General features: G+C 45.8%; 1 protein-coding gene across 8 annotated transcripts in view; it reads right to left on the reverse strand.

Annotated features, from left to right (window-relative positions):
• Nucleotides 1–1779: 1779 nt before the first annotated feature.
• Nucleotides 1780–20510, reverse strand: part of LOC120388475 (trifunctional purine biosynthetic protein adenosine-3-like) — a 46032-nt gene continuing 27301 nt past the window's right edge. For 4 of the 8 annotated variants that reach the window (XM_039510300.1, XM_039510309.1, XM_039510315.1 and 1 more), the window contains 11 exons: nt 20284–20378; nt 19201–19352; nt 16468–16666; nt 15726–15977; nt 15215–15367; nt 11017–11220; nt 9860–10009; nt 7120–7253; nt 4653–4794; nt 2955–3070; nt 1780–2283 (listed from right to left, as the gene is read on the reverse strand). In XM_039510300.1, the coding sequence (XP_039366234.1) occupies nt 2002–2283; nt 2955–3070; nt 4653–4794; nt 7120–7253; nt 9860–10009; nt 11017–11220; nt 15215–15367; nt 15726–15977; nt 16468–16666; nt 19201–19352; nt 20284–20378 (1879 nt within the window). In that variant the 3' untranslated portion in view covers nt 1780–2001. Of the gene's footprint in view, nt 2284–2954; nt 3071–4652; nt 4795–7119; nt 7254–9859; nt 10010–11016; nt 11221–15214; nt 15368–15700; nt 15978–16467; nt 16667–19200; nt 19353–20283; nt 20379–20510 lie in introns of those variants that run through there. The other 4 variants (XM_039510322.1, XR_005590582.1, XM_039510354.1 and 1 more) reach the window with 4 other exon arrangements.

Here is a 20510-nt window from a genome sequence, read left to right on the forward strand (position 1 = left end):
CTCACCCGGAGCCTCAGCGCCTCGCCCGACAGCTGCAGCATGTCTCCGGCGGGGCCTGAGCTCCACCCCGCTCAGATCCGCGTGGGGAGGGGGTGGGGCTGCGAGCTCCACGCTGAGCGGAGGCAGCTGAGCTCAGCCTGGAGGTCGCAGCCCCGCCCCCTCACCACGCGGCTCTGAGGGGGCAGGGCTTAGGGGCCCTGCCGGAGACATGCCGCTTGATGTGCTAAGGCTCAGTTCGCGGCCCGGTTCCTAACAGGCCATGGACTGGTACCGGTCCGTGGCCCAGGGGTTGGGGACCCCTGCTTTATACCCTCCACTCAGGGCCAGAGGATAGCGGGGGACATGTGCACTGCCTGCTGGAATGGGTGGCAAAATTCTGTCTCAAGTATATTGGGCATGCACACCCTTAGGGCTGGTCTTCACTACAGGGAGATCGACACTGCTGTAATCGATGCAGCAGGGGTTGATTTAGTGGGTCTAGTGAAGACCCGCTAAATCGACTGCAGAGCACTCTCTGGCCAACCCCGGTATTCCAGCTCCCCGAAAAGATTAAGGTAAGACAGAAGGAGAGCGTCTCCTATTGACGCAGTGCAGTGAAGACACCGGGGTAAGTCGACCTAAATTACGTTGACTCCAGCTACGTTATTCATGTAGCATAACTTAGATTGACTTACCCCTGTAGTGAAGACAAGCTCTTACAGTGGAATGTATGTGCACCCAGTCACTTGAAGGAGAAATCATCCTCTTTCTCCTTGCTATCAGAAACCTGGAAAATGCATATTTCTGGTCCTTCTCACTATCCTTAACAAGATCCAAAAAGATTCTTCAATATATAATGGTAATCTTCTGTGTAATGTTTGAAAATATTTGGAAACTGCCCTTCCCACTCAAGAAATTGGATTGTGCTTTGACATTGTGCTTTCAAAACATGCTTCTACAACATGAGAAGGAAAGATTAGGGATAATAGCTTCTCCCTGAGAATTTAAACAAGATAAAGGTTGCTTGACAAAAATGTAATCCATTTTGTAAGATTTTCCCTCAAAGTCAGTTACCCTTGTTACAGCTGGCTTTTGGGCCTGCTACTTGTCAGCTGGCTCCACCTTTAATGAGGACTTTAGTTCATAGGTAATTTTGCAGAAAACACAATTCAATGGTTTCCATAAAATTGGGCACTTCCAACTTTTTGTCTGCATTTTTACCTATCTGAGAGCAGGGCCCCAGGAACTGCTAGTAGCGGAGGCTTTGATCCTAATTCTAGAAATGTGACTAATGTCTAAACCTAGTTGTGCTAATTTTTGTCTCTGACTTCTCAGGCAGATGGAGTTGACCATTGATCAAATTAACACTTCTTTCCCCCTTCTCTGCCATAATAACCAGGCTCACTCCCCATCACATAGAGCTACAGACCCACCAGGGAGAAGACAGAGAGACACCCAGGAGCCTCCAACCATGGCGATGGAAAGGGGAGACTTCTCACTGAGACACCAACCTCTTTCTACAAAATTAGCACTTTTCCTCTAAGAAAGCTGCCTAATTTTTTTCCATCTCCCTCACCTGTCAAGTAGGGACCTAATTTTGATCTGACTGGATCTGCCCTTGGTGGTAGAATGCCTAGTGATAGCTTGCCCCCCTGTCCTTGCTTCAATTCATATAGGGTTGATTTGTGAAGTTCATGGTTTTCTGGAATCAGATTAACAATCAAAAGGAGATACTGACAAAACTAGATTTCCCTTATAAACCATTGTTATTTTCACACCTTAAATTCTCTGGTTCTTTGCTTTATGAATACATATATATATTCCTTTAACAAACAGCTGAACATGCACGAACCCAACATGTGGTAATTTAGGTTCCAACACTGATTTAGCAAAGGAATTGTAACTTTAGATTGGGGAAGATATATCTCCAGTTGTGAATGAAAGATATGAAACTGGTCTGCCTGAAAGCAGGACAGAAGAAACAACAGACAGAGAAAAACCAGTGAGCAATGAGTAGAACATTCATGCATTTGACTGTAGCCTATTGTACTGTTGTGGCTTCAGAGTAGTAGTGGAGGAAATGCAATCTTGCTTTTCATGATGAGTCAAGCTTTGGGTTCCTTGTTTCCAGCAGGTTTTACCATCTGCTCCTAGTCGCACCACTCCACTGGCCACCAGCTGCAAGGCAATGGGAAAGGCTCGGCACTCTGCTTCCTTCACCCTTTCCAACAAGGTCTCCTCGGTATCATCTGTGTTCACAGAGACAGGCTCCTGGAGAATTATTGCTCCTGTATTAGCTTCCTCCTAAGTGGGAGATATTTATAAATCTGTTGTTAGGAGAAGATGGCTGACAGCATCCAAAGTAGCAGAAAGGTCTAGGTGGAGGATGTGAATGGTGTACAGGACTTGAGATTTGACCAAGAAAAGATCAGTAGGGACATTTTCAGAAGTGTGGAGATGGCAGAAGGCAGACTGAAGGGATGGATTCATTGCATCAGTTGCAGACCACATGTTTGATGAGTGGCGATAAAAGGGAGAGATGGGGGTTATGTCAGAGATGCAAAAAGATAGTTGATGGATAGTTTTTCAGGATAGAAAAGACTGGGACATGCCTCTATCGTGAAGGGAAGGAGGGTGAAGGAGGGAATGAGAAGAAGGCAATAGAGATAAGGCGATCTAAAGGGATGGATCACTTGGGAAGGGCATCAGTGGGATTATTCACATGCATAGGGTAAAGCATGCATTGGGTCTTTAATGGACTGGGGCACATTTTTGCACATTCCTATTCATAAACTAATCTTCCTACAGAAATTTAACTTCCAACTCTTCCTATTTTATTGGAAATAATTCCAGTACTTCCAGGTACAAGTTCATTACACTGATATTATCTGGATAACATTTATGCATTTGTTATTGTGATACAATAATCATTTGCCTAGAGTTAGAATAATTCTTAGAGGCAGAACAATACTTACAAGTACAAAATGTACTGTACAGCCAGTGACTTTGACTCCTGCTTGTAGCACCTGCTTATGGGCATTTCCCCCTTTGACTGAAGGTAATAGTGATGGACAAATGTTCAAAATTTTACCTAAAAATCATTAAAAAAACAGAACAAAAATTTAAGCTGAAGTTCTTTTAAAATAAAAAACATAGATGATAGTCAATTAATAAAATATTTGTCAGCAAGAGCTCATAACACTAGGTGTCATTCCACAATCTGGAAGGCTCCAAACAGCAATCAGAACTTACTAAGGTGCACAAGGGTTAAAATGCAAAAGCAGAGATGCTGGGGCTAGGATCTGAGGAAATCGTTTAGGAAATATTACATTTCCAGGGCCAAGGATAGCGAAATACAGCTGCTGCTGCAAGCCAAGCAAAATGAGGTTTGAGATAAAGGCAAGACAGTCACTTGTCCTCCATGGCCACAGATAGGAGGAAGGGGTCAGAAGGTTCCCTCTACTCCCTAAGTTGCATACCCAGCTCACAACTCTGTGCATAAGGGGAGCTGGGAAAGAAAGAGACCACTCTGTAGGGATGCTATTGTGCCAGTGCAGAGACAGCAGTAATCTTCAGATGGGAAAGTGTGACACAGATCACTCCCCCGGGGGTGGGGCTGGGAGGAGATGTCTGAATAAGGTCTGAATAAAAAGGGAGTAACCTCTCACTGAGGCCTCAGGAATTGGACGGTTTTTAACAGGATAGAGGTGTTGACGGCTAGGGAGTGTGCATTCCCAGCCTCTGTGACTGGAACCTTGGTCTCTATGGGTGCATCTCCACTGCAACAAGAACCCCACAGAACTGAGTCTCAGAGCCTGGATCAATTGATTCAGGATCATGGGCCTAAAAATAGCAGTGTAGACTTTCAGGCTCAGGCTGGAGCCCAGGCTCCGAAAACCTCCGAGGAGGAGGGTCTCAGAGCCCGGCCTCCAGCCCAAGCCCAAACATCTACAATGCAATTTTTTGCCTCATAGTCCAAGTCAGATGACCTAGGCAGGATAGATATACCCTGTGGGTCAGATTCTAATAGCCTTATTCACTCTAGGCTCCATCATGGTTTTACCTCAAGCCCAGGGTAAGGGGCAGTGCATTGTTGTGCTGCTCATAGAGCAGCTCAGGATGGACTTGAGAATTCACAGTCTCACTCCCAGTTCTCCTGCTACTCTTGGCAAAGAGTAACTGCCCCAGGTCTATACCCAGCACAGCATGTGCTCCTTGATGCACGGGCACAGCTATGCCACCAGGTGCATTGCAGTGAACAGAACCAACCCTCCACCTGCTCCCCAGCCCTTTTCAGCCACCTGCCTGGGGTGGGAGGAGCTTAGTGACTCTGGGGACCCTGCTTTCCTTCCTCTTTGCCCCTCTGCCACCCCAATACCCAGGGCACAATTTAAATCTTTTTGGGTAATATCTTACCCTTTGCAAAGTCCCATTGATTCGAGTGAATGAATTACATGAATGAAAGCATAAGATACTCCCCATTGATTTAAATACAACTGTATGCAGAAGACGGTGCTACTTAATATGACAAAAGGCGTTAGAATCTTGCCCTGTAGTGGCAATGCCGTGCGCTACTGGAAAAGTCCCCAGGCTCCCGAATGGGCCCCAAGCACTGATATTTTTCATGCCTCTTTTACAGCTATTGCTAACAATTATTTATTCTCGTTTCTTACCATACCACTTTCTGATAAAAGCACTGGACAAAATTCTCATAAATCCTGCGAGACAGATCAGTTCAACAGAGAATTCTTCAAGGACTCTGTCAATTGTGTGGTCAAATTCAGAGCGGCTTCCATACAATTTATGGTCAATTACCTAAAATATTAAAACAACCAAAGCCAAAACACTAAAAGTGACTCAATGTATAAGAATGAGGGTAACTACTTGGAGAACAAAGGAAAATCAAAATAGGCCCATGCCAAAACATACCAATATTTTTAAAAAGTTATTATAGCTTTGCTAGTGCTCACGTGTACTATCAATCGGTGTTTGCAATTCACAGAATCATAGGAAGCAGAAATTGGAAAGATCTATATCATCATCTAAGTTCACCTGCCAGTCAGTGCAGCAGTATCCCTTAAAAGGGTGTTTTCTAGTGATTTTTTCATGTGAGAAGATATGATTGACAAAGTTCTTACTCCTATCCTGAATCCAGATGCACATGAAGAATGCATATAAAGTGAATAGATTTACTTTAAAACAATGTGGTTTCACCAAAAGCAGCACCATCATTTTACAGCCATTGACTTGTGCAACAGGGAGTTTATTTTAAAAGACACTGGACTGATCAGACATTGTGTGTAAGATGAGTGAAGTTCGTTTTCTTCCCTACTCCAGACCAAAACCCAGATACCCAAGGGAAGTGTTTCAATTCCTTTAAAGACAACTTTCCTCAATACAGGTGATGGAGCAGTGTTCCTCGTCCCCATGAAAACCTTTTGAAGGCCCTTAACACATGTTTTTCAGATATGAACCTATAGACTGCTGGAGAAAATTTAAGGTGCCTCCAGTTTAACAGTTTGGGGGAGCTAGCTCAAACTTTCAGATGCATGGGAGAACCACTAAATGCTACTATGTCCTTCATTACTGTCTGAGCATAGCTGTATGAACAGAGAATGGTTCAGGATCTTAAATGTTATTATAAGAACGTGTTTTTGGCTCACTATGTTTTAAGTCAGAAGTCTCTAGATCAGGGGTGGGCAAACTACGGCCTGCAGGCCACATCCGGCACTTGGGACTGTCCTGTCCGGCCCTTGAGCTCCTGGCCTGGGAGGCTCACTCCCGGCCCCTCCCCTGCTGTTCCCTCTCCCCCCACAGCCTCAGCTCACTGCGCCACTGGCACAGTGCTCTGGGTGGCGGAGCAGCAAGCTCCTGGGGCAGAGCGGCTGCAGAGCCCAGCCTGAACCGGTGCTCTGTGCTGCGTGGTGTGGCTGCCTGTCCTGGGGCCAGGGTAGGGAGCAGTGGGAGTTGGCTAGAGGGCAGGGGAGTTCGGGATGGTGGTCAGGGGACAGGGGTGTGAATAGGGGTTGGGGCAGTCAGAGGGCGGGGAGCAGGGGGGTTGAATGGGAGCAGGGGTCCCTGGGGAGCAGTCAGGAAGGAGAAGAGGGGTTGGATGGGGTGGCAGGGGACAGTCAGGGGCGGGGTGCCTGGGGGCAGTCAGGGAGAAGGGATGGTTGGATGGGGCAGGGGTCCCAGGGGGGCTGTCAGGAAGGGGGGGGGGGGTTGATGGAGCAGGGCGTCCGGGGGTGGGTGGGAGACAGAGAGCATGGGGGGGGGTGGATGGGGCAGGGGTCCCCAGGGGGCCATCAGGGAACGGGGGAGTTGGATGGGCAGGAGTCCCAGCTGTCAGAAGGCGAGAAGCAGGGGTGAGGGGTTGGATAGGGGTCGGGGGCTGGGCCACGCCTGGCTGTTTGGGGAGGCACAGCCTCCCCTAACTGTCCCTCCATACGATTTCAGAAACCCACTGTGGCCCTCAGGCCAAAAAGTTTGCCCGCCCCTGCTCTAGATGGTATCACTATTCTCAGTGTGTGTGCAATTCTTTCTACTGTATGCCTATGTTATGCAATTGAAATCAATGGGACTCCTTGGGCCATGAAGTTCTGCTTAATAATAATAACAACAGAATCAGACTCACTTTGCTATTGAAAGTAATTGGGGATGGTGTGAGAGCTAGGAGGTCTTCTTATGCAGATATTCACTACATACTCAAGAAGCCAATGGATAAATGCAGCATAGGAGGGGAAAGTGTGCACATGCAGTCCAAAAAAAATGACGTTTTACTGATTTCTTCTTCCTCTTGTCAGTTAAAGGTGTAAGCTGCATGGGGCTCAGCAAAGCAAGCACACATCTAAAGTCCCATTGATTTCAATGCACACACTTCAATCCTTCACTGAATTGGGGTCCTAATGCCCATTGAAGTTAATGGAAAGATGTCCACTGATTTCAGTGAGCATTGGCTCAGGTCCTACAAGATTTTGGATTTGATCTTAGCTATCTGATGTCATTGTTTTATACTTTTAGCTAACAATTTAACATAAGTTTAAATAAATGTGGGGCCAGAATTATTAGTGAAAACTTGTTCCAGATTTGTAAAAGCAGTAGCTGGTTCTCTGGTGACTGAAAGGAAATGGATGTCCTTACCCTGGTGGGAATCCCAGCCCGGGCTGCATTTCTCAATTCTTCCACGTCTCCAGACTTGTTAGAGATGACAAGAGCTATCTGTACACAGCTTGCTGGTTCTTTTGCATATGCGATAAGTGCCGCAAGGTTTGTACCTCAAATTAAAAGAGAAGAACAAGTCTTATAAACAAGATGCTGAAGACTTTACTCACTTTGTGAATCAACTGGCCCTGGACTAACTGCACCGGCCGACGCTGGGGCAGTGTCGGGCCACCGTGCCTCCCTTCCTCACACAGCAGCAGCAGGAGTGTGGGTGTGGGAAAGGGCTCAGGGCTGGGGGTTGGGTTATGGGAAGGGGTGAGGGCTCTGGGTGCCGCTTACCTTGGGGCACTCCCCGGAAGCAGGGATATTGCTCAGCTCCTAGGTGGAGGCACGGCCAGGCGGCTCTGCGCACTGCCTCCACCTGTAGGAGCCTCCCCTGCAGCTCCCACTGGCCATGGTTCCCAGGCAATGGGAGCTGCAGAGCCAGCGCTCAGGGCAGAGGCAGCACACAGAGTCCCCCAGGCTGCCCCCCCCCCCCCAAGATTTAGTCAGGGCAGGTCACGGGCCGTGAATTTTTGTTTACTGCCTGTGACCTGTCCATGACTTTTACTAAAAATACCCATGACTAAAATGTAGCCTTAGCTATCACCCTTTGGGGGATGAATGCCTGCAGCATCATAAAAAGCAATAATACAACCAGCTTTCCTTTTGGGGGCTCCAAAGTTGGCACAGGTATTGTAACAATCTCCGAACAACAAGTGACCAGAAGAGCTCAGACACATTAATGGGCAAAGCCTGTCCCCTCTTCCAGAGGCATAGAGGGCCACTCTTGCAACCTAGGGAAAGCTCACTACAAAGTACACAGAGTCCAGCTGCAGATGTGCACTGGGAAAGAGTAGGGTGGCAGGAGGTACTAATGTTATACAGATTACTCCAGATACTATGCTTTATTATTTAAGGGGAGGATTCACCCCCTTCTCCCATGCCTAGCAAAGTTACTGAGCGAGGGCACTGGGGATAACATCTGCTCCTAAATAAACAACAGTTAGGAGTGTTCCATGTTGGCTGTTATTGAACAATGCCTTGTTTTCTTAATATTTTTGGCAATCTGCTTTGAACCCGTTTTCAAAGAGCTTTGAGTCCTTTTCATGTTATCCTATATTTCACCCCTCTGTGATGCTACACATTCTGGATTTCCATTATATGGAGAAATCTTGCTAACCATGTTATCTCCTTTTACTATTTTTATATAATTTTAAATATTTTTCAATTTTTATATGTGAAATTTGTGTTAAGGATGAGTGCCAGGTAGACAGCCTTCAAGACCAAAGTCTTGTTTATCCATACAACAGGAATACCACAGCCGTAGCCAGTATAAGCTTCCCCCCCACTACTATAGCAACATGTTTCAGACATGACCTGCCTGGAGGGAGCCCCTCTGGGGTGCAAGCACAGTTCAGTCTCCGTGTGTATTCAATCCCTGGCCTCTTTTGAGGGCTTGTCTAGACTTGAAATGCTACAGTGGCACATCTCCCATAACTTCACCTCCCCAAGAGGCAGTTGCTACGTTGATGGAAGAGTTCTTCCATTGACCTAGTATTTCTACACTAGGGGTTAGGTTGGCTTAAACTACATCACTCAAGGGTGTGGATTTTGTTCACCTCTGAGTGACACAGCTGGGTTCATCTAATTTTCTAGTGTAGACCAGTCCTGAGAGTGACAGTAGGGGGACCAGCTATAGTGCCAGCGGTGGTGGTGGTGGTGGTGGTTTCTGTCCACTGAGAATCAGACAGAGCACTACTTCAGTTCACCAAACAGCCATTAGATAATAATTTGTGGTCACTACTAACACGGGTGTTGTTTGATTTGGCAAGGTAGGGACAATGTGTTACCGTCACCTATGCGATCTAATCCTCGTATGTTTCATCAAAGTGTTTGGATGCATTAAAATACTATCTGCTTTAACAAGCATGCGAATGGAAAAGGACTAAAGAATTTGTGGATTAGCAGTATGCAACAAAGTCAGTTGTCTTCCGCATGCCCCTCTGTGGTCCCCAACCTCAGTTTCCCATCTTTGATACTCAATAACTAAAAAAGAGACTCTCACAAGTCCAGTAACAGCCCATCCTGGGATCTGGTTTTATTAACAAAGTTCCAAACAAACACAAAAAAGTCTTCCATTGAGCCTTAAGCTGTGCCCCTCCTCCCCGAGGTATTCTCTCTTCCTTTGTCCTTGGAGACAACGGAGAAGACAAGACCGGGCCTGCCTTTTTGGCTTTCTCCCAAAAAAGAAAACAAATCTTCCATCTGGGTCTTTCTACCCAGCCCCAAGTTCCTTCCTTGGGGACCACTGCAGGAAACTTCTCTTCTTGTAGATTCACTCTGCAGTCCCCCATTGGCTAGATCTCTGTTTTTCTACCCTCCCAGAAGGCTGCTTTAGTCTCATGGCTGTCATGTGACTAATTCATTCTCTCCATCTGGGATGGCAAGACAACCGTGTCACATGTGGTCTAAGACTTATCTGCTGATAGAAGGGCCACCCACCCTGTTTCACACAAGTAATGTTTTTTAGTGGCTAGCACAGAACATCTTTTTGACCTTGTGTCAAATTCAGTCCTGGTTTAAGAAGGTACAAGTGTACTGAAGTAAATGGAGATGTAAATGCTTACGGTGGGGCTGAATTTGATGTCATCCTGTGCACTTAAAAATGCAAACTCACCTGTTCCAGAGATGAGAACAGCTACTTTCACTTTGCTTTTTGGGGCCTCAACATGCAGGTGACTGTCCATATCAGCAGCATTCTGCAGACACTGGGATCTATTTAACTGCAAGGCTTTAAGGAGATTCTTGACTTTGACATGAGAAGATCCTTCAAAGTAAAATATCAAAATACTTTTCTATTTAGAATCAACTAAGCAAACCTATCAGTGATAATTTATGCTAACATCAACACTCATCCAATATTTGAAATATAGAAATGAATAATTTAACTAATCTCATTAAGTTCATGTGTAAAGTTAGTCACATGTAACAGTTTGCAAGACTGGGACCTAAAATAGTAAAGACGTATTAACAGATCTCTTCCATCCCATATCAAACCTCTCTCTTAGTTGTCCCTCGTCCCCCCCACCCACCTCGTACTGCCCTACAGGGGATGCTAAAAGTGATCTCAACTGAACCAAAACTTCCTCGTATCTCCCTTACTAAAGCGGCTGCTTGTGGATCATAAAGGGCCTGGTGAAAGTCTCACTGCATGCACACCCAAGTGGATGGAGTTACTTAACGGAGAGTCACCTAACTAGGGATGATCTAGCTACCACTTGGCAGACCCACAAGCATGTAATAGTAGCCTCCTTCTACCCTCCAAATTTGCACAAAATAACTGCTGCTATTGTCATATGGGAGTTTTGTTGACAAAATGTTGGTAAAATATGACCCAAAGAAATAATGATTTTATTGCAGTCATAACATAAGGAGTACCTATATGCCTGTAGACACTAGGGAGATTTGCCTAAGTCTCAAGCAGTTTTACAGGTATCTCTGTCCACTGACTTAGTAAGGTCCCTCTCTAGTAGCAAATTACTTCTCACTTGATCTATACTGAAGAATGAAGGCCCCAGTTCTGCAGGGTGCTGAGTTGAGGAGACGTGCATGTGAAAGCATGTTGTCTCCTAATAAGTGCTCAGAACCACCAAGAAATAGACCCTTAATGATCTACTTTGTGTTGGTTTACAGCCTAAATAGGGCATCTCTAAGGGCCTGGTCCAAACCCCATTTAAATCAATGAATGGCTTTTTATTATTTCAATGGACGATGGATCAGGCCCTAATGAATGGAATTCCATTTTTCTTATTTCAAGTTAAGAGGCCCAGTAACCTGTGTGGCTTGGGACTATATTTCCAATCAGCCAGGCTTCCTCATGCCTCTGTACATCCTTCAGAACTTGCTGAGCCAGCTCCTTGTCTGCCATCAAGACAGCACCGATCCCGCAATTAAACGTTCGGGCCATCTCCTCTTCTGAGAGGTTTCCCTCTGTTTGGAGCCAGGAGAAGATTTCAGGTATCTGCCAACTATAAGCATCTGAAAATGGTTGGAATGTTTATAGATCAGCAAAAGGATTGGATATAAACTGTTGTATAATTGATAATATCCTCTACATTTTAAAAGCATTGGGCAGCTAACTTCCTGTGCAACTCACATTAAAACTTATGGGAACTATTGAACAGCCTATTGAAAACATACTGCTGTAGATGAACCATGATAGAGCAAAGTGACATTTGTCCCAGATCAGTCAGAAACCTCAAGCCCCAGGCCATTTACACCCACCGTGGAAAGTGCAGGGGTTTCCTTGTGCTGTGCAGATGGCTCAAAGTGACTGATTCAGAGAGCAGAGGAATTTGCTACTGACCAGTGGTTCCCCAATTTTTAATAAGCAAACCACCACTGCACTTTTTTTTTCTTTGTGACACACCATTACATTTATGCACCTTCCAACAGGGCTGGATTAACCTTTTGTGGGCCTGGCACCAAACATATTTGTGGGCCCCCCTGGAGGCAATGGAGCATGGCAGGGGACGTCAGTCCCCAGAGCGAGGGGCAAGCCAGAGGCAATGGGGCATGGCATGGCATGGCCGGGGCACTATTTACAAACCAGCAGTTGCCAGACACATAGTGGCCCGCCTGACCCTGTGCTGCCAGCATGCCCCTTTCCCTCGTGGGCGGGCCCATGCTGTGCCACACAGCCCCCCCACCCAACACCGGAACACCCTCCCCCGCCAATTCCCTATGGCTAGAGTCTCCTGGACCTGCTATGCCCAGCACCTCCCCCCAAATGCACAGCACCCTGCACAACACCACCCTTGCCCACAGCCTCACCACCCCAGCCATTCTTAGGATTTATGGGGCCCTACACAGTATTATTAAACTGGTGCCCCTATGCCCAACTTGGGGCACAGCCGCCATCACCCCTGCCCGCAGACCCCCAGAAGACACCCTCCCCCCCAAATTCTGACACACACTGAGCTTTGTATGCAGCAGATGCTGTGGCAGCCTGGGCTCGCAGCCCAGAGGGGAGGGACGAGGCACCAAAGGATACTGAGCTGCCCGGCCCATCTCACAGCAGCGGAGAGTCACAGTTCCCCGCAGAGACCCCCGTACCCTCTCCCTCACGCAGAATGCGCAGCTGCATTTGGCTCTGTGAATATGGCCCCTGCCTAAGGAGACTGCTGCGCGTGCTGGGTGAGTGGGAGCCAACCTGCTCTTACCTGCTGTCCTGGTGGTGCCCCAAATTTTCGGGTGCCCTATGCAGCTGCGTATGCCTAAGGACAGCGCTGCCCAGCACAACTGCCCAGCACCCCCTATGGAACCTCCATTCCCTAGTGCCCCAACACACACAGCTCTTCTCTGCCACCTCACAACCCAGCACCCCCCAGAGACCCACTTCCCACCCCCGCCTCCCGGCCGCACTCACCAGCACTGCTGGGAGGTGACTGTGTCTGCCGGGCTGAGCCAGCAGCGCAGCCAGAACTGGTCCCGGGGCCGGGAATCACTCTGGCCCCTCAGGAGTGGTGCGATCAGCCAGGCCAGGGCCGGCTCCGCCCGGGCTCCCTCAGGACCTACTTGCCTGAAGGGCCCAGGCAAGCTCCCCCCATATTGTCACCCCGCACACACCTGGCTGAGACTGGCCAGGCTTCTGCACCAGTCCCAGGCAGCTCAGCTCCGGGGAGACTGGTGGGGCCGCACAGGTGGTGGGAAGTAGAGACTGCCCAGAGCCAGAGGTGCATTGAGGTCCGGCCAGGGGGCAGAGAGGAGCAGGGGGGTGGGGTCAGGGGGTGGAGAAGCGTCCTCGGCCTGAGGAGCAAGTGGTGGGGAGCCAGCAGGCTGACTGGGTCTCGGGGCGCAGTGCAAGTGGAGCAGACTGGGGCCCCTTCTGAGCATGGGACCGGCTCCATGGAGCCACTGGCGCCATTGTAAACCTGGCACTGCTGGTACCCCAACCCTAATACTGGCCCCGTGTGGACAGGGGGTAGGAAAAGGGGGGCTAGAGGCCGAGCCCAACCCACACTGACACGGTGCCTCCTGTCTCACAGGGCTAGGCCGGGGAGGGATGTAGCATCACTCAGGCTTGGGGAGTAGGGTGACCAGATGTCCCAATTTTATAGGGACAGTCCAGATTTTTGGGTCTTTTTCTTATATAGGCTCCTATTACCCCCTACTCCCTGTCCTGATTTTTCACACTTGCTGTCTGGTCACCCTACTGGGGAGAGACAGCCAGGCCAAACCTGAGTGGTGCTGTGACCCCATGCTGGGTCTCAATGCTTGGGGTGGGGAACTGGGCCCAGCCCTGCAGGACAGGTGCCACTGCTGCAGTGAGAATGTGGGGCAGGGTCATTTTCCAACCCCCCGAGGTCTCCCCTCTACATGAAGCTGGAATAAGTGTATATTTACCTAGGGCCTCATGACTCATCTAAACCTTCTATCAGGACCCACCATTGGGAAACACTGCCATACACTTTATGATGGGTAACTGTGTGCACTGAAGGGTGAATTGGTGCACTGCCGCTGAGCCAGCCGTCAGCATACTTTGTAAAGTTCATCAGCATCCTACTGATTTGCCCAAGGCTCATCAGGAGCACTGTAATGGTTGTCATAGCCTGCTGTGCCCCTCTCATGTTCCTATTTGAACGCTTACTAACCTTTAAAACTTGACTGTAAAGTTCAGAAGCTTGGTCCTGTGAACCATATTGAAAATAGAGAGAAACCCAACAGACCTAATTTTAATTATCTCCTACTGTCCACTCTCAAGCTGAGATCTGGCAAAAATGTTTTAGATAAAATATTCTAACTATGACGAATACCGTTTTTTAGTGTCTTAATTTACAAACTTGTCTAATTAGCTCCAGCTTTGCTAGAACATTTCTCTATTGACCAGCCTCCCTTGCAAATGTATCTCCACAGGAAGAGAACTAGAGACTTTTCTTTTTTAATGAGTTTGTCTCCTGTAGTCAGTTGGTGGCCTATTTTAAGCTGACAGAGCCAACATGCCGTTTTGACATAACTATATACATTTCTAATAACTTTCAAAATTAGAATTTTATCATCTAATCTTAGATCCTGGGAACAGTAAACTCAGTTTTCATTTCTTTCCTTTCTATCTTCATTCTACTGAAGGACAGAGAATGTTAGAAGACTTTGTGGACTCTGATGAACACCTATATTTTTAATATCTTGTAATTTATAGACGCTTTGTCCAAGTTACTTAAAATCTGAGAGAAATTTTATCTCAGCTACAGACATTATGAGCTAATTTTATGTCTGATGTTCAGTTCTGTGGACTTTTGTCTGGTGGCCAAGATCAGACTTGTAATGGAAACTGAGATGCGTCCTTATCTGTGGAGAAGCTACTGCCTTTCCATAACACTGTATAAGCTATATATAGACTGTAGCCCAAAGTGTAGCATTTCACTCCTTTACCAAGCTTTTAACGTTCAATCTGAGTACGCAGTTTGAGAAGCAGAAGCTATCTTCATGAATTCTTAGTCTCCCCCTAGAAACAGATGCTCCTTAGCAGCTACACATTTTGCTGAAACTTATTAAAACTATAAACACAAACATTTTAAGCAAGACGTTTATAGACCGCGGCCCTGCTTTTTGTACCCATTAAGCCACTCAGAGGTTCAAGTACCTATAAATCAGGTACTTCACTTCTAAGGGTATGTCTACATTGCAAAAGAACAGCCGCAGCAAGTCTTACAACCCAGGTCTACAGACTCAAGCTCACACTACAGCACTAAAAATAACACTGTAGATGTTCCTGCTTGGGCGGGAGTCTGGGCTCCTATACCCAGCATGGGGGACAGGTCTCAGAGCCTAGGCTCCCGCCCAAGCAGGAATGTCTACACTGCTAATTTTAGCACCGTAGCCTCAGGCTCTGAGATTCACTATTGGGATTTCCCCACTACGACCCTTGTGGAATATACACATACCCTAAATCTCCTAAAGACCAGGCTTAAAAAAAATCAGGTCTATATTAGATGTCATTTACCGATAACAGAAAAGGTTCTTTTCAACTTACCCAAAATTACACTAAATGCTTCAGGTAGGATTCTGGGAATGCTTTCCAGTAACCCCCCGCCAGTGATAGGGGCAAAGGCCTTCACATGCCCTGAACGAAGGACAGGCAACAGAGCCTTGCTGTAGATTTTGGTTGGAGTTAGTAATAGTTCTCCTGTGATCATAAAAGTTTACAAAATCATTAGAGATGAAAATCAGTGCAGAAGCACTTTTATCAGGCAATACAAGAAATGATGCTTTTATCAGCATTTCTCTTGCTATCTCTGGGACACAGAACCTACCAAGAGTAGTGTGGGAAGACCGCAAGCAGTGTTGCCACACTGTGGGGAAATGGATGAAAGATCTCAGAAACCAAGGAACTGGACCATGGGCCTAAAACTGGGCTGGTGGCAACCATAACTAGGAAATTCAATCTTGAGGTCTAAAAACCCTGCCAGTGTCTATTTAAGAAAATAACTGAACTGGATTCACTTCCAGGAAGGTTCACCTTTAAAAAGCAGATATTATTATACCTAATGGCTGGTCGCCACATCCACCAGGTACTGGAGACGAGTAGTGTAGGGAAGACATTAAGAGAATCTTCCTTACAAGGTTAAAGCCATGGCTCTGAATCCCAGAAGAAGCTAGTCCAATGATGACATCCCCCTCAGCAACTCTCTCCGGCTGCAGGAACATTTGGCCTCGTTCCACTGCACCAACTGCAAAGCCAGCAAGGTTGTACTCTCCAGGCGAATACATGCCTGGCATTTCAGCAGTATCTCTTCCTAGGGGAAGGGAGAAAGAAGGCAGCACTACCTGTAAACACATCCGCATTTCATTTCTAATGTGGAATCAATGACAGTTTTCAAATTGGGGATGTATTCAGTGTTGCTAGAAAGACAGGCACGGCTTAAACTGCACGTTTCTTATTTCAAGGGACCACCGAAAAGCTAGTTAAGCTCAGAGTTACAAAAATTAACAGTGGGAAGGGGAAAAGTATTACCTGAGCACTGATTTCTGGGAAAAAATCAAAATGGTGCCTCTTGGGTTGGGATGGGGAAGTTCTATTTATTCATATTTCTATTTATTCATATTTCTATTTAGAGAGGAAATTGACATTTTTTAGTACACTAAGAATCCAGCGCCTCAAATTCAGCTCCCATTTACACCAGAGTAAGCGAGAGAGGAGAATCAGGCTCAGTGTCTGCGTACTAATGGCAGTAATAATTTTATATCGGAACCTCCAAATCCCGTACAGGAAGCAAGTGCTCGTACCCAAGAGAGCGCATCCTGCCTTTGTACAAGCTTCAGCTATGCCCGCTCTGACTGCCTGAGCCACTTCAGTGTCAAGTTTCCCACAGGCAAAATAGTCGAGGAAGAAGAGGGGCTCTGCTCCCTGAGCCAGGATGTCATTGACACACATGGCAACCAAGTCCTGGCCAATGGTGTCATGTTTCTTACACAGCTGTGCAACCTGCAACAAGAGAGTCAGAGAACCAATTTATAGCTGTGATAGGAAGCAAACTCTGCAGCTCTGACATGGTTGCCATTTCATAGGAAAGAAAAGTGGACAATCTTCTTATCGCCTGCGCTGTCCACTATAGACATCAGAAACGGGAAAGTCCTGTCAGATCATCTAGTTCACCTCATGGCTCTCTGCCTGTGCAGAATTTGTCCCTTCAGTATAATTTTTTAAAATGCTGTGTCCAGTCTAATATTAGATTCTCCTAAAGTGATGGGGCAGCCATCACTTTTTTCGTGATAACTACAGTATGTGCTTATCAATATCTGTATAAAATTAATCCATCAAACATGGTTTTGCGTTCTGTATTACTTAGTCCATTGTCATCATTTAACACCATAGCAAAACTTGAAGAGCATCATTAAATAGCTTTCTTCTGCTTTATTAGGTGTAAAGGGGATGAGACTTCCTCCTTCCAGTGATATTTCACTGACCCTCTCTGATAAAGAAGCCCCATCTCATTGTGATTGACAACAACTTGGATCTGTTCCACTGGAATGCAGGGCCTTGAATGGAATCTTAAAAGTCACACTGTTGACTAATATATGCTGGCTAGATATAAACACATCATGTTAATAATATGTATTTCCTGCATCATATGTATATTAGTATGCATTAAACACCAATAACATTTAGCACAAATATTGCAACAGCGATATAGCCCAAACTGGCCTCTCCCATAATCCTGGTCACTAATGCTAAGTATCCCATAACACCTTGCATTTACTGAAGTAAGCATTCAGAATGAATGTATGTATCTTGATTTTGACAAGTTTCCTATGCCTTAGTACAATACTTGGAATGCTAATATCCAAAATGACAATAAGGAAGGAACAGGACAACAAGTTAGGGAACTGGAGCAAACAGTTGGATTTTAGTGATGTGTAAAGAAATGAAAAACTTGCAAAACCACATAAATAATACCAGCTGAAGCGTGTAACTTGGGGAGCACGCTTTCTTCATAAGGTGAATATAACATATCTGCATGGGACTGCTCTTTAGAAACTGGTATCACATAGAACCTTTTTCTTGTACCATATTAATAAACCTGACTGACATTGGTTATTTGGCCTTGAGTATATTTCATAACAAAATAATGAACCAAAGCATAGTCAAGCAATTGATTATACAATTTATCAACACACACAATGAAGTCTTGTTTTCCCAAGAAAGACTTTTAAATGCTTTTTTAAGATTACCATATTGCTTGCATCCATTCATCTCTGCTTCCCATAACAACTGTCACTGAGGGTTTCTCCAAAGTAGGGAAATTTACGCCAGTGTAACTACAAATGGGTTGGTTACATTGGTGAAGCTCTGGTAATGCAGTTAACGCTGGTGCCAACTGCTAATGTAGACACAGTGCACTCATGCAAATCAGGGCTTGCATCAGTGCAACTTACCCTGGTAACTGATAGCTACACAGGATGAAACTAGCAGAAAAAAATTCTGTGTAGGGCTGAATGTTAGGCCCTGTCTACAGTGGGGAGTTGCACTTGCGTACCTACACCGGTACAAAAGAATTCAGTACAGAAAGATTGAGCGGAAAACATAGGTAAAGACTCCCATTGGCTTCAAAGGGTGCTGGATCAGGCTCACATGCAAAATCTGGGTTTGATTTGCAAAGCCAGGACTCTTTCACCCCAGACCAGTGGGGACTGGGAGCACTATGGAGTTATTCAGCATCTTTTGTTGCACTGTAACAATCCCTCTGGTTCAGCTAGCAAACAGCATTGATGGGCATTATTAACAATCTCTTGTCAGCCAAGGAAGAGTCTCAGGAGTGAGGGAATGTAAGACAGAGTTGGGACAGTCCTCTGCTGATTTGTTGCGAGGAAAGAGTGGTACTAAGTTTCCCCAGTGAGATTTTTTTGAAGTAGGAAACATTCAAGAACCAAAAAATCATCATGGCTGTTCTAGAACCTTCATTTACTCCCAAATACATACATGCACATACACGCAAGTCTCAATTAGCTTAATCTAGGACGTGCAACACACTTGTGGTGGTGAGGCTGTAGGGAGACAGGTGGTGGTGGGTGTAGAATATTTGTTATGAGTGTGTGATAGCAGCATCTCATATCATTTGACTAGTGTGGACCTGTAGGGTACGTCTACACAGCAATTAAACACCCAGACCTGGCCCGGGTCTGCTGACTTGGGCTCACAGGCCTCGGGTTGTGGGGCTGTAAATTTGCTCTGTAGACATTTGGGCTTAGGCTGGAGCCAAAGCTCTTGGACACAGCAAGAGGGGAGGGTCCCAGAGCCCAGGCTACAGCCTGAGCCCAAACATCTATGCAGCTATTTTTAGCCCTGCAGCCTGAGCCCAGATCAGCTGACCCAGGTGAGCTGCGGGTCTTTTATTCCAGTGTAGACAGTCCTCCAATGTCTTTACAATGCTGAGAGTTGTACGCTGTACAATATATTGTACTATTTTTAAAATTCTCAGCAAACAACATAAGCTCTGGTATGGGCATGCCAGCGGTTACCTGCAGTTTAGTTCCAATGCCTTTAGTTCGAGATACCAAGATAGGATCATCATAACCAGATGCTTTCAAGTCAAAGAGATCAGCAGAGCCTCCCAGCTCTGCGTGGCTGCCTGCCAAGTACAAAAAATGCCCAGGACAACTTTTAGGTAACTCTAAGGAAAAAAAACAACAAGAACAACAACAAGCATTACTAGTGAAAATCATTACAGCTTGGACAACTTATTACTGGTCCCATCAACTAAACTAGAAACATGTACAATCATATGAAGTACAGATCCTGAAATCACATATTTCATGTTGTTATAACTAATTTTTACGGCCTACTATTTTGTAAATTATAGTGTATCTACAGCAAAAATCACTGGTGACCAGTATTTACCAGCTGATCCCTTGTTAGCTGATAATCTTTCTTAGTCCACTTTAAAAACTAATTATGTAACAGAAAGCATTCCTCCAACCACATGACTGTTACTAACAAAAGGTACAGTGTGAACAGCAGACTTCAAAATTCAGTGTTCATTAGCAAGATCACAGATATATGTATGCATATCATACTCTGCTAAAAAAATATATGAAGCTGGTACAAGAAGTACTGTAACAGTTGACCAGTGGTAATACAGCATTACTTCAGTGGACACTGACATAATATTCTACTAAAAAGCTAGTGGCAAGGTTTGTTATACTACAGTAATCTAGTGCAGTGGTTCCCAAACTTTATTGGCTTACATACTATCTTAAAAAATTGATGATCCAACAATTCACTTCACAGCAACCTCTCTTTCCACAAGTTCCCCTTGTCTAGTGTGTCAAGGTCAAGCCGCGGATGTAACTGAAAGAGAATGCCATTCCCCTTGTTTAACTTAAGTGGATGGTTTAAACAAGAAAGAGACAGAAGAAAATGAGAATTCTCGTTGGTAAAGATGATTTAAGCCCTGGTTCAATCATGTGCAAGTGCTATCGCCTCATTAGTGATACCAATGCCAGGCGTTTCACCTGAGTGGAAAGGTCAGTCTGCTCATTTCTTAGGAGGAATTCAGGTTTCATTCAAAATAGTGGAAGTTTGCAGAACTGTTCTAACCTTACCTGATCTACTACCAGTTGCAGTTGGTGGTTCAGATTGATTAATCAAAGCACTGCTGGTTATAGCGTCTACACTTACGTCACCATTTATCAGGCCTCTGAAAGGGAAAAGGGGGCACATTTGTGGTTATAGTGACATTTTCTGCATCATTGTTGCTCATCACAGAATCAGAACAATATGAATGGCTGTGGGCTAGGCAAGCATCTATTTCTGCTAGTGCCCTTGCTTA

This window comes from Mauremys reevesii, linkage group 1, assembly GCF_016161935.1.
Source record: "Mauremys reevesii isolate NIE-2019 linkage group 1, ASM1616193v1, whole genome shotgun sequence".
Classification (NCBI taxonomy): domain Eukaryota; kingdom Metazoa; phylum Chordata; order Testudines; family Geoemydidae; genus Mauremys; species Mauremys reevesii.